General features: G+C 37.0%; 2 protein-coding genes across 5 annotated transcripts in view; one reads left to right on the top strand and one right to left on the bottom strand.

Moving 5' to 3' along the window:
- Positions 1 to 13,518, bottom strand: part of bon (tripartite motif-containing protein bonus) — a 41,933-nt gene that overhangs the window by 5,096 nt on the left and 23,319 nt on the right. For 3 of the 4 annotated variants that reach the window (XM_080169256.1, XM_080169255.1, XM_080169254.1), the window contains exons 30-38: positions 13,303 to 13,390; positions 12,911 to 13,032; positions 12,564 to 12,686; positions 10,308 to 10,456; positions 9,646 to 9,751; positions 9,398 to 9,507; positions 8,651 to 8,800; positions 7,988 to 8,274; positions 7,548 to 7,597 (exon numbers count right to left, since the gene is read on the bottom strand). In XM_080169256.1, coding sequence (XP_080025382.1) covers positions 7,548 to 7,597; positions 7,988 to 8,274; positions 8,651 to 8,800; positions 9,398 to 9,507; positions 9,646 to 9,751; positions 10,308 to 10,456; positions 12,564 to 12,686; positions 12,911 to 13,032; positions 13,303 to 13,390 — 1,185 coding nt within the window. Of the gene's footprint in view, positions 1 to 7,547; positions 7,598 to 7,987; positions 8,275 to 8,650; positions 8,801 to 9,397; positions 9,508 to 9,645; positions 9,752 to 10,307; positions 12,037 to 12,563; positions 12,687 to 12,910; positions 13,033 to 13,302; positions 13,391 to 13,518 lie in introns of those variants that run through there. The other variant, XM_080169257.1, reaches the window with a different exon arrangement.
- On the top strand, positions 4,705 to 7,167 carry LOC145326136 (uncharacterized). Its single transcript, XM_080169259.1, has 2 exons — positions 4,705 to 5,254; positions 5,699 to 7,167. The coding sequence occupies exons 1-2, from the start codon at positions 5,163 to 5,165 to the stop codon at positions 6,996 to 6,998; spliced, it is 1,392 nt and encodes a 463-aa protein (XP_080025385.1). The 5' UTR covers positions 4,705 to 5,162; the 3' UTR covers positions 6,999 to 7,167.

Raw genomic sequence — 13,518 nt, forward strand, 5'->3', positions numbered from 1 at the left:
AAATCACGAAACCTCGTCCGAAATCTCAAAAATGGCGGAGGTAAAAGTGACGACAGAAGCTCCAAAACTGTCGGACTTTACATTATACTCAGATTACAAAGACAATGTAATTCTATGGGATATGATAACAGACATCCCAAAGACAAAAAGAGGTGCGTTACTATTAGCCGGTATTAAAAATGAACACAGCAGCTTTGGAGATAACATCCAACGCCAATTGTTTCAAAAATATAGGCCGACGGAAATAGCCGCAAACGAAAACAGCGTAAATCTAATCATAGAGTTCTTAGACTCACACATAGGTAAGCCGTCCAAGCATTTAAAATTTCAATGTCTAAGAGAGATAGTAGAATATAAAAGAACTGCAGGGCAAGAATTTTCGGAATATGCAAAACAATTCGAATATCTTGTTTCCAAAGCAGAAAATGCAGGGCTTAAAACCCTATCAAGCGACATTAAAGCCGGATTTTTAATGAACAACGCGAATCTCTCGGTACAACAGATAGAACTACTCAACTCAGTAGTTGATCTATCAGATGACGAAAATTTGTACAAAAACGTCAAATCAAAAATGTTCGACATGCTAACAAATGTATTTGGGCTTAAAAATGAAAATAGCTCAGAAAAACTCTCAGATGCATTTTTAGCACAGCATGAAGAACTGTTTGTAGCATGGTCCAAAAAGAAAAATTTCCAAAATAATAAAAGCAGCTTTAACCCAAACAACGGTCGCAATAATAGCGCAACTAATAACAGCTACAAACAGAATAATTATCCAAACAACAGTACAAATGGGGCTACTAATTATAGCCAAAAATCAGAGGATGGAACTAACCCTAAAGATAAGAGGGGGCGTATTTTACAATGCAGAAACTGCATGTCCATTAAACATTTACAAAGACAATGTCCGTATAACCAAGGCAACAGGCCTAATATCCAAAATCAAAACAGGTTTAGACAAGCGTTCGTCATTGAAGGACAAAATTCAGACACGGAAGACGACATTCCGGAACACATTCTCAAAGAGATAGAAAAGGCTGAAATTACAGAAAATGATAATAACCAAAAACACATTTTCTTTACTCAAGATAAAAATGAATTATCCAAATTCACAGCCGAAGCGTTAAACGCCGCTGCACTAGATACATGCTGTTCTAGCAGTGTAGCAGGCATGAAATGGCTTAAAATATACATGCAAGCCATTCCCAAACACATCAAGCACTTACTCTCAGGCCCTCACATGAGTAAGACGACATTCACATTCGGCAACCAACAATCACTAGTTTCAATGGGAATTTACAAACTTCCAGTTATTATTGCCAATGAACTACATGAACTAAGCATTGATATAATAGATTCAGACATCCCACTGCTTATGTCCAAAGAGCACATGAAACAACTGGGCATAGCAATCAATCTGATTAATGACACGGCAACAGCTAATGGAAAACCCATCAAGCTACACACAACCAGCGCCGGACATTATATCATTAATCTACTTGGGCAAGATGACCATGAAGATTCTATAGTAATGGAACAAATCATGCTCATTGATCTTAACCAAGCAACGATCAGACAACAATACCAAATGTTGGAAAAGCTTCACCGACAATTTGGTCATGGAAGCAAATCCAAATTTGTAGATTTGTTGAAGGGAGCAGAAAAATGGCATGACCATTTTGATGAAATGATTGATAAAATCATTGATGGTTGCGAAGGATGTATACTCAAAAAGAGATCACCAGACAGACCTTCTGTAGCAATGCCATTGGCTAATGATTTCAACAAATGTGTAGCAATGGATTTAAAGATATGGAAAGGAAAACCCATTCTTTATATGATTGACTGTTTTACAAGATATACAGTAGCTACATTTATCAAAGCCAAAACGCCAGAAGAAGTAGTCAGAGCTTTTATGACTCATTGGGTAAGATATTTCCAAAAACCAAGTGAGATCATAACAGATCAAGGAAATGAATTCACTGGATCAATCATGATGGAAGCCATGAGCAAACTGGATATAATATGCCATACCACAGCAGCCTATAGCCCATGGAGTAATGGGTTATGTGAGAGAAACCACTACCTAGTGGACAACATACTGCTGAGAATTCTGGTGGACTTTCCAGACATGGACTTGGAGACAGCACTAGCCTGGGCCTGTGTGGCAAAGAACTCCTTATCAACAGTATATGGATTCTCACCCTTTCAGCTAGTGTATGGTAGAATACCTAGCATCCCCAACATCATTGATGAACCACCAAATGTGATTGAGATCAAATCTCACAGCAAAGCGCTTGAGGATCAACTGAAAGCAATGCATGAATGCAGGACAGCATTCATCAAGTCACAGAACTGTGAAAAGATCAAACAAGCTCTCAGAACAAAAATGAGAACAGCACAGCACAACTACAATCCTGGAGATTATGTATATTACAGAAGAGAGAAAGATGATAAATGGCTAGGACCAGCAAAGGTTGTCTATCAAGACGGCAAGGTAATCTGTGTAAGGCATGGAAGATACTTTGGTCAAGTTCATGCAAACAGACTACATCCAGTTAAACCAGAACTGGCTGAGAAGATAAAATCCGAAGATACTGAGGCTGAAAGTGCCGAAGCTGAAACTGACAAGGCTGAAAGTGCCGAGACTGAAAGTGTCAACAAAAGCAACAATCAGAAAGCTCAAGATAATGAGCAAACAACAAAAGTCACAGAAACTACCATTATCACAAACCAAGCCCCACAAGACAATACTCAAACAAACAATGAGGATGAAATTGCACAGGAGGAGAGCACTGAAGAAACAGAAGAAGAGAACATACCTGAACCTCAGAACAACAAGAAGAAAGCAGGTAGACCAGCTAAGAAAACCAATAACAAACAAATTGCTATTCTGAAAAGAGCTGAAAAAGTGCAAATAAAAATGGATGGGGTATGGCACAACGCAACGGTGATAAGCAGTGGTAAAAGAACAGGAAAGTACCCAAACTGGTACAACTTTGCTCTAGAGAATGGACAAATAATAAGCGATGATGTTGAGAACATAGAGCTGAGAAAAGTAGAAGAAGCAAGAGTTGAGAGACAAGAAAATGAAGACAACTCAGCCAAGAATCTACATGAAGAGATCCTAGCAGTTCTAGTTGCAAAAGATGAAACCAACACTCCAGAAGCACTTGAAGCAAAACAGAAGGAACTGGATAAACTTCAAGAGTTTGACACTTATGAAATTATTGATGATGAAGGTCAAGAGTACATCACCACATTGTGGGTGGTAACCAAGAAAGGTGAAGAGCTAAGAGCAAGGCTCACAGCAAAAGGATTTCAAGAACTACAAGATGTACCGAAGGAATCTCCCACTATGCACAAACACACCTTGAGAATCATTCTTGCAATTGCAGCAGCAAACAAATGGAAGATCAGTGCCAGTGATGTGAAATCTGCCTTCTTACAAGGCAATGAACTAGACAGAATTGTACTGGTGAAGCCTCCAAAGGAAGCAAAACTGGCAAAGAAACTATGGAGACTAAAGAAATGTCTCTATGGACTCAGAGATGCAAGCAAGAAGTGGTATGAGAAAGTAAAGAACAACCTGGAAAAACTGGGATTCAAGAAATCAATATATGATTCAGGTCTTTTCTTTCTGCAAAATAGTAGTGGAGGACTAGAAGGACTGATTGGAATTCACGTGGATGATTTTATTCACTGTGGAACAGAATACTTCAATGATGTGATACTCAACAAAGTATTGAGTGCTTTCCAGATTGGAAAATCAGAAAGTGATTCTTTCATGTACACTGGTTTCATGCTGAAACAAGATGATAGGGGTATTACCTTGGATCAAGAAAAGTATGTGGAAGGGGTAACTGTACCAAAGATTGAAGCAAAGCGTCTCAGTCAAACCTCTGAAAGCATGACATCAGAAGAGCTGACACTGATCAGACAAATGACTGGAGCCATAAATTGGACAGTAAGGGCAACAAGACCTGACTTAGCTTTTGAGCTAATTGAAGCATCCACAAAGATGCAAGGAGGCACGGTTGCTGATTTGAAAGCTGCAAGGAAAACTCTGATAAAGATGAAGGATGTGTCAAGAGTCAGAATAGCAGACATCAAGGATCTGAAAGAGGCAGAAATATGGATTTTCACCGATGCAAGCTTTGGTAACCTCAACAATGGAGTTGACAGTGCACAAGGTTACATAATGTTCATTGTCAACACAAAAACAGGAGATTGTGCTCCAATTGAGTGGAAATCTAACAAGATCCAAAGAGTTACCAACTCTACTCTAGCAGCAGAAACCATGAGCCTTACAACAGGTATCGATGCAGCCATAGCCACCAGATGGTTTCTACAAGAGATTCTAGGAAACAAATACAACTTTCCAATCACTGCCATCATTGACAACCAAGACGCTAATGTAGCAATTCACAGTGCCACAGATGTAGGAGAGAGAAGACTAAGAAGAGAGATTGGAATGGTCAAACAATGGCTGAAAGACAAGGAGATAGAAGAGCTAGTCTGGGTTCCAGGAGAGCTACAAGCCGCAGACGTCCTTACCAAGAAGGGCGTGAACCCAAGCAAGATCATGGTCATTTTACAAACAGGAAAAATCAGCCCTGAATATATCAGGGCTATCAAGAAAATTTGCTAAAATTTTCAAATAATTGTTTGTCTTTACAAACAAAATTTTTCCAAACATTTCTTTACAAACAATTTTTTTATCATTCATTTATTTCTGTTTTCTGTCTTTTACAAATAAAAAAAATACCCAAATTTATAAAACACACACTTTCTTTTCAAAAATATATTAAATATTTCATGAGAAAGATATAATTTCGGTTTAATTCTTAAAAATTTCCAATCTAAAGTATAAAAATTCATTATTCCCAAAAATCCTTACTCCAAATGTATTTATTAAAAACAAAGACGACTTCACATATCCAATTACTACGTCTAGAAGTCGAGTAGTAGACACATTTTACCGGAAGTTGAGCTAAAAGGTTCACAACAAACAGTAACGACTACGCAACCCCACAAGAAAAACACAATCAGCGGCATTCCCCGCTTTTTCGCGCATGGCCGTAGTCATCTCGAGGAAACGGAACTGAACGTATGTGTAAAAACCCTATTGGTAATTTTTTGTGGGTAAAAAGTGATAAGATATGTGCTTAAATCAAATAAAAGCATCTGTCTCGGATATCTCATCCTGCACACGCCCACCTGATAATTTAAGCTTGTTTTCAAGACTTTCAAGGTAGATATTTTATCCAAATATTTTATAAAAAAAATGCGATTTGCCGAATATTTTATTTCCAAAACCGCGCATTTTTGTTCTCAATTTAGTTTCAGAAAATCGATATATTTACATATGTTTTATAAATCTAGTTATAAATATGTTTTTTATATGTACATAGTGTATTCAAACATAAAAATTAATTAAAAGCGTTGACTTAACAGACAACCTCTTGCTTTCCAAAGCTCTTTCGCCGACAATTTATCAAAAATAACTTAAAAATGCATACGAATTTTCCTTTTTCCTTCTATATAATAGTTTTCAAATGTGTAAAAATCAAACAGTAAACTAAGAGATTTCCAAATTTCTCCAAAAAAAAAATAATATGTAACGTTTTTTTTCCCGAAACGACAAATAAGTTTATATTTACAAACAAAGATAAACTAATTTTTTTCCAAATTTTAGAATGTCGCAAAGAGCTGATAGCCTCGCCCGTGACGCCATTGAGACCGCCCGGGGGGAGAAGAGGAAGAGCCTGGAGGAGGAGGCCGCGAAGCCCATCCATCTTCATGTGGCGGATTATCTGCTGGAGCCCTTCACCACGAAGGTCGACATCGTCTTCAAGCAGACCGGCGAAGAGACGTTGGAACAATTCCTGGAGGCCAACATTGACATGCTTGAGTCCGAGGAGCGGCCCATGTACGTCACGTATGACGTCATAACCAACTTCTTCATGGAGGAGTCAGAGGAGAACCTGGTGAACGCCGTGAAGGCGCTAACCGAGGTAGCTGTCGCATCGGGCCGGCACAGAGTCACCTTCTCTACAGGGAGATTCTGTGCAGATTTCGAACGTCATTGGGCTAGTCTTGGCGACCTGAACAATGAGATAAGGCGTGTGACGCAAGAGACAGGTGAGCAATCCCTGTCTCTGCACAAATGCTTTCTCACCGTCCAGGACGGCGCCCTAGCCACGTTCGCAGCCGCCTATGCCGAGTTCCACACCAAGAAGTCGTTGGGGAGGAAGCCGACAGAGATGGCCGAGCAGATCCTGCTGGACTGGATACAGAGGCACCACATCCATGCGTATCAACACCCGAGGAGGCCGAAGCAGAAGGTGTTGGCGCCGCTGCCGCTACCACTCCCTGTCTCTATGACTAGAGAATACGCCAATGACCCCTTCATGGTCAGCGTTCTCAAGAGCAGGGGGATGTTTCATAGCAGGCGCGCACGCAGCACGTCGAGGAAAGCACCACTGAGGAGATCGTCGCACCGTACAATCAGTAGGGAGCGCAGTGAGAGCCTTGTGAGTGGCGCCAGACCCAACGGAGCCCGTAGCCCAAACTCCCTAGGACTCCTAGAGAGATTGTTGCAGAGAGTGTCGAAGGGAAGCAACAAGGGGAGACAGCAGGACTTTGTCCGTGAGCGCGAGGCGGAGAGAGTAACGAGCCGCATTGCTGGAATGTATCAGCAAAAGTGCACTGACCTGACGCGTTTGAGTATCGACTTTGAGTCGCTCAAATTGGAAATGGACCTCCTCAAGGAAAGTAGGGACACTGAAAGGGAGGCTGAGATCAATCATCTTAAGCTAGAGGTCAGAAAACTCCGTGAAGCCGCGTCCTGGGAGCAGTCAGCCTACGATAAACTGTTCCGTGTCAAAGACGGACTTCATCATGAAAATCTCCAGCTGAAGGAAGAGTTGGAGGCGCTGCGCTTGTCAAAGAAAGAGAGAAGGAAGGCCAAGAAAGAGAAAAGGAAACACAAGTAAGAGACAAAGCATAAGTAATATTAAACTTATGTTTATTACAGGATGTTTGCCTGCTCATCAATTGTCCTACTCTCCAGTTATCCGCAGCTTATTTTATTATAATGATTATTCTATATTCATGTTTATATCTTGTCTATGTCAATAAAATAAGATGCAGCTTGGTTCTGTGTTTTAATCTATTCTTATCATGTTGTCCATCATTACAGATTTAGGATGGAGGTTTTAAATTATGTTTACAATATTTCAGTATGTCACAATGCCTAGAAAATGACAGACATAGGTTGCGTAGTTACTCCATAACTTACCTAGCACGCATTTCCAAATATACATGGTTTTAACCTTGTTTAACACTAACAATCAAATCTAAATGAAAGTACCCAAAGTTTTTAAGCCAACATCACTGCTGAAAGGTGCTTAACATCACTCACTATTGTTTGTTAATTCATAGTACCCATTTCAATATATGCAATCCCTACTCTTCTTAGGTATGTAAAATGTTCATAAAAAATCAGCAAAACTTAAGGAAAAGTGAATAAAAAATTAATTTACCTCAATAGAATTTTGTAATGCCCTCAAATACTCGTGTTGTTCTCGATCATCTGCAAACATATTAAGTAAATTAAAACTAGAATAACACGTAGCGCATCCGCTAGTCATTGGGGAGGTGTTGGGTTTAATCTCTGCCCAAACCGCTTCATAGCGTAGACGTTAAAAGCTGTTTCTACTACTGCTATTTTAGATGCTTAACATTCATAGTAAGAGTAAGGGGAATGCCTTGGCACAAAACAGGCACAACTCATTACCATTTAGTTGATCTTAAGCTTTGGCGAAACTTCCCACTTTGGCTTGAAAAAATAAATGTCGCGCAATCAATGTGCCTCTGGAACTACTTAAAAGTCTGGCCCTAAGTTATTATCTATCAGGCATAAAAAGAAGATCTGGTGATTTTTACCCCCCCCCCAAAAAAAAATATGATTTGAGGATCTAACCTTCGTCTAAGTCATCAATTTCTTCAACACTATCAGACGCGCGACTCTGGGGACGCTTGACCTTGCGCCCGCGCTTCGCCCCTCCACCGCCTCTAGTCGATAACCCATCAGGCGACGTGTTCTTGCGCTTTACACCAGAAGTGCCGGGTGTTTGTGGACCGACGTCTAATAGCGGGTCATTGGCAAACTGTGGAGCCCAATGTGTGAGCAGACTGTCTAATTTATCCTCCATACTCTTGGCGTGCTTGTAGATTTCTGACTCCTTCGTATTGAATATAAATGCATTCCTAAAATATAAATTGTTAGAGATTTTGTTCTTCGGTGTGAGGGGGGGGGGGGGGGAGGAGATATCTGGGAAATTTGGGAATGGTCTTCCCAACATTAAAAGTTGAAACAAATTTAAGGGGGATCTTTCTACAATACATTGCAACCTTAAAACACCCTTGGACCGTTATCAAACTTCATTAAAGGCTATGTAATGATCGTTGCAGCCCTTTGAGAGATCTTTCATGACATGCATATTTACGATGCAATTTACGACTTAATATAAATAATAGTAACAAATTTATATGCTATCCATAAAAATTGCAATTTTAAAAGAAGTTTCAATGACCTGGGTAGGTACTAGTTTTGTTTTATTATTGAGCAAAATACGCAACATACCTAAACATTTTTCTAAGATCCGCCAAAAACATTTTGACAGAGGAATACTGATTAGGAGAATCCTCACTCAATCTTTCCTTGATAACATCCAGAGCTATTGGATCACTTATCTTGGCCAGGTACTCGTCAAAGTTTAGGTCAGCACAATCCCTGCAATATTTTCAAAATTAAAACTTTGTCTAGTCCGAGACGCAGTAAATGAGTATTTCAGAATATGCGTTTATTTTCTAAATAGATCTGACAAGGATCTAGAAATGATTCAATAAAAAGGCCTTTATATAAAAAATCTATGCAAAATATTTCATAAGGTGAGATAAAAATTTTCGCAAAGGGATAGTTGCATGAAGTGCATTTCAGAAAAAATGATTTCAAACATAAGTTACAAGTATACCATCAAAAATTATAATTTTGTATTACAATAAATATCAAACATTAGATATCACTAAGTTAGTAGTCATGCAGTTTTTTTTGTGAAAATAAGCCAGCTATATAAATTGCATATTTCAAAAGAATACGATTTTCAAGTCTTGATATTAAAATATAAAAAATAAATATATGCCCTATAAATGTTATTTAAAACATTGAAGCGGAAAAAATATGCAGTTCACTAAATTCAAGTTTAAATGCATATCTCGCAACTAAAATAACTTTTAACAAAACATATATCTTTGTCATTTGCTTTTCACTTTTAGCAACACTTTCTGACTTGAAATCGGGTATGAAGAACCTACAAGTAAAATTTGTTACCTGAAAGGTACAGATTCCGGCCACTTATTGTACATCTCCAGCAGTAATCGTCTGCATAGTGCAGAATCCTGCTCAGTGAGGTTGCAACCCTTCTTCACCTTGCTTGACAACTAAAACACAATGAAATTTAAACGAATATTAAATATTTACAATAATTTGAGACAAAAAAAAATCCTTGGAAAGATCAAGTTGTACAAAAGATTCTAGATTGACTTTTACACAAGAAAAATAAAAAAAAAGGAAGATACCTTGAAAATGCCCTCTTTATTCTCGCACATAAGACAGGTCCAATCATCTGCAGGTTCAGAGTCCATGGATGGGATGTAACAGTACAAATGGTACACTTTAGGACATCTAAATACAAGTATTATGAAAGATTAAATCACTTTATTGTATTAAAAATACCTATATATTTCAAAGGAATGTGAGTGATATAAATCCTTATAATAAAGTAACAGGATGTCTGTTTGTCTATCTGTATACTTGTACCAAAGGATCTCGCTGACCGTAGAACCGATATGGTTCTCCTTTACAGGATAGCTTCTCATAGGTCCTGGGAACGTTTATAACTTTTTTAGGGGAGGGTACCACCACCCTCCCAAGACAAATCGCCTCTAGAAAAAATATTAACCCCCCCAAAAAATCAACCCATTTTGATTTTTTTTCACCTTTTTTTTAAATCTAAAAAATATTAGGTAATCGAATTCACCCTCCACCTCCTCCGCAATCCACAGATTAATCCGCTTTTTTTGGGCGGAATTTTGTAATCCCAAAAATTGGGCAGATTGCCAACCCCAATTTTAATCATAATAGACTTCACTAAATTCGACAATAAGCATTAATAAACAGACTAATTGTATACCTACCTAATACTTGTCTTTTAAAAAAGAAAAGAAATCAAAATCATTACCTATCACAACAGTAGAGTGTATCACCTCCATCATGGCAGACAGCACACCACTCTCCCTGATCCTGTCCTGGTCTATCCAGCTGCTGAGGCTGGCGCTGCTGGCTGACAGAGGTATTGCTCACAGATCCAGGTAAAGCTGACAGCTTTATCTGAAAAAGACATTATTTGTGAAAATAAAATCTTAGATTTAAATTTTAATAAAACAATACAGCTAGTTATACCAATAAAATTCAGTCCATAAGTACTTAAAGAGGTCAGCTACTAAAATTTATGTAAAAATCAGTGCTCAAATAGGTGTTTTATGGAAAGTACCTATAAATTAAAGTAACTGCCCTACTTCTAAAATCAAATGTAGACTTCGTATCTGTCCTGGAGCAAGGTCTTAAAGACTCCAAGTCATCAGAAAGTCAGAATATATACTCTTGGTCCAAAAAGTGCATCCATGAACATGAAAAGTGTACAGAGATGATATCTAAGGACCATTGTAACAAGGTTATAGACGATTTGATTGATAGAAAATTAAGAAAAAAGAACTAAATTGAAAAAATTAAAGGTTGAAGGAAGGTAAGTTAATGAACCAATCCCGTGAATAAAAAAAAATTGTAAAATTGAAAGATACAGCTCAGTCGCCAGAGATTGTTAAAGTCTTCTATATAAAATAAACCCACTATAGTACACACATGTAAATTTTCATAAGGAATCATAAAAGACAATGAATCTCTGATTGGAATTTTTAAAATTTACCCATTAATCTATTTATCTTCAATATAATTCTTTTATTTTTATACCCATTACAAACAAATAAGACAAATACAAAGTCAGGAAGGAAATCGACAATGGAGCCTGAATCAATCTTTATTTCTTGTTAACAATATTTGCAGGCTATCAAAGAAAGAATTTCATACACAAAAAGCAGAGATGAAAAGATTAATTTATAGTGCATTGTCTTTTCCTGTATCCCTAATTAGTAGTTAGTTCCCTATTAGTAGAAGTATTTCTTTATTTGATATATTATTTCTTGTAGGTTTTTCATATTTTCTTTGTAATTTTCAATTGTCTTTTCCAATATACTATTTCTGCGATTGATATTGCTTAAAATTTCTTTTCTATTCTGAATGTCAATATCTAAAAAGATTCGTGATTTTTCTGCATATTTTCGATTTTTTATCAACCGTCGTTTTGCTACTAACAACTTTTTCTGCTGTGACGTCAAGCAGACAGTTCTTTTGTTAAAATCTTTAACACTTATTTTGGCAAGTTCTTTGTTATCACTAAAAATATTGAAATTATTTGGAGCTATTTCATTAATATTCATATGTTTGCCCGCTGTATGATTCAGTAGTTTCGTAGTAGATACTTCATTTTCATCTATTCCTGATTTTTCTGTAGTATCTCTAACATTAATGGCTGTTAAATTTCCAGAAACGTTTAATTCTTCATGTGGTTTAGTAGCTTTATGTTGAGAATTACTACTTTTCTCATTAAGAATTTCATTAATAATAGCAAAAGCTTTTTGTTCTGCAGTTAGAGATTCAATAGGGTCATCATAAAGAAACTCTTCTAATATCTTATCAAGTTCGTCTAATTCACCTCTTGAGCTGTCAATATCATCATCAAAGCTTTCAATGTCATCCATTGAACATTGAATTTCAATGGTATGATCAGGTTTAGATTTCTTATGGTTATGAGTGTCTTCTGGATATATTTTTCTCTTGATAACAAGGGCATCCTAATAAACAAAGCTAATGGTACTTATCTTTGTTTTTAGTAATTTTTAAAGGGAGAAGCTCGTAAGGGTTAATCAATATTAAAACAATCATATTTTGATACAACATAAACAAAAAATCATGCATTATAAACAAAACAAAAAACAAACACAGTGAAAATATTTATAAGAAAAAAAACTAAAAAGTTACGTGAAAAATTGAGATAAAAATCTACGAGATTAAACTAGAAAAGAAGGACAGAACAAAAGAAGAAACTAAAGAAATCAGTAACTGGTACTTTCACACAAAGTGCTTGTTGAGCACTGACAAAATCACCCCTTATTTTTAAATAAATTGAAAGTAAGGGGGGGGGGGGGGAGGAGGTCGGGGTAGGCTAGTTTTTTTTTTTACAATGAACCGATATAAATTAACTTAACCTGAAGTAATAAACAAACGAAAAACTACCCCCCCTTGTTTTATTTTTTTAAATAAGAGGTCGGTTTCAGTCCTCAACAATGTACTTTGTGTAAAAGCACCCAATAGCTCCTACCTTCAATGGTTCAATTCTACCGGCTTGCTGTTGCTGCTGTTTTTCCAGCTTCACATTGTCAGGTTTCAGATCCAGGTTACCACCATTTATAGCGACCATTGGAGGACCGTTGCCTGCTGAGCCCTAAAAATTAAAATTTTTCTAGGTGAACTAATATTTTTGAATGAAAGCTTCGCAGAAATACAGACAAAGAGGCATGTAGGTTTTTATGGACCATTTGTAATAATTTGCAATTGATGTATGAATTTCAACAAATGGCCAATTTGACTGTTTTAAAAACTTTTGTATCAACTAAAAAACAAACCAATTCCTGAATTGGATATTTCACATATATTAAACTAATTTACCTTAGATTTTTTTATAGGTTCCAGTGTGATTGTACTTGTGGCGAGAGGGTCTGCTGCCAACGGGTCAACTATGGGGGTGAACTCTGTCTTGGATATAGATGGGGAAGGATGGTTAGGTCGACCTACTTACAAATCATATTTCAACTTCAACTAATAAGATTTCGAATTAACGCTTAAAATCGGATCAAATGCTTTGATGAGGTCTAAAATACATAAATTAAATATACCGTGATATTTCAAATGCAAGTATTTATTTGGTGAACAAAGACATCTCTGAAAGTTCCAGCCGTTTACAGCTTCTAGTTTTAAGCCGCTTGTTATATGCTTAGTTCGTTATTTAGAATGTCTTTGAATTGACATTTTTATGATAGAAATATAAATATGAAATGTGCCTATGGCAAGTGGATCCATTCCAACTGCACTACCACCTCCACTACTGCTGTTACTTGCCACACTTCCACGACTACTCAACATTGTAGGCTAAAATCAAACAAATGCAGTTGATTTTAAATTATACATACCTTTGTAGCTCAGCAAAAAATAAAAATTTGAATTAATTGAAATAAAGGAAGAATGTGGAAACTAAAATTGGAGAAACGACATTATAA

The sequence above is a fragment of the Acartia tonsa genome, chromosome 8 (genome assembly GCF_053477335.1).
Source record: "Acartia tonsa isolate MP-2025a chromosome 8, ASM5347733v1, whole genome shotgun sequence".
Classification (NCBI taxonomy): Eukaryota; Metazoa; Arthropoda; class Copepoda; order Calanoida; family Acartiidae; genus Acartia; species Acartia tonsa.

Coding starts and splice junctions, on each gene's coding strand:
- LOC145326136 (XM_080169259.1), top strand. CDS start 5,163: ATGTGCTTAAATCAAATAAAAGCATCTGTCTCGGATATCTCATCCTGC. Junction 5,255..5,698: donor TTGTTTTCAAGACTTTCAAG/GTAGATATTTTA, acceptor TCCAAATTTTAG/AATGTCGCAAAGAGCTGATA.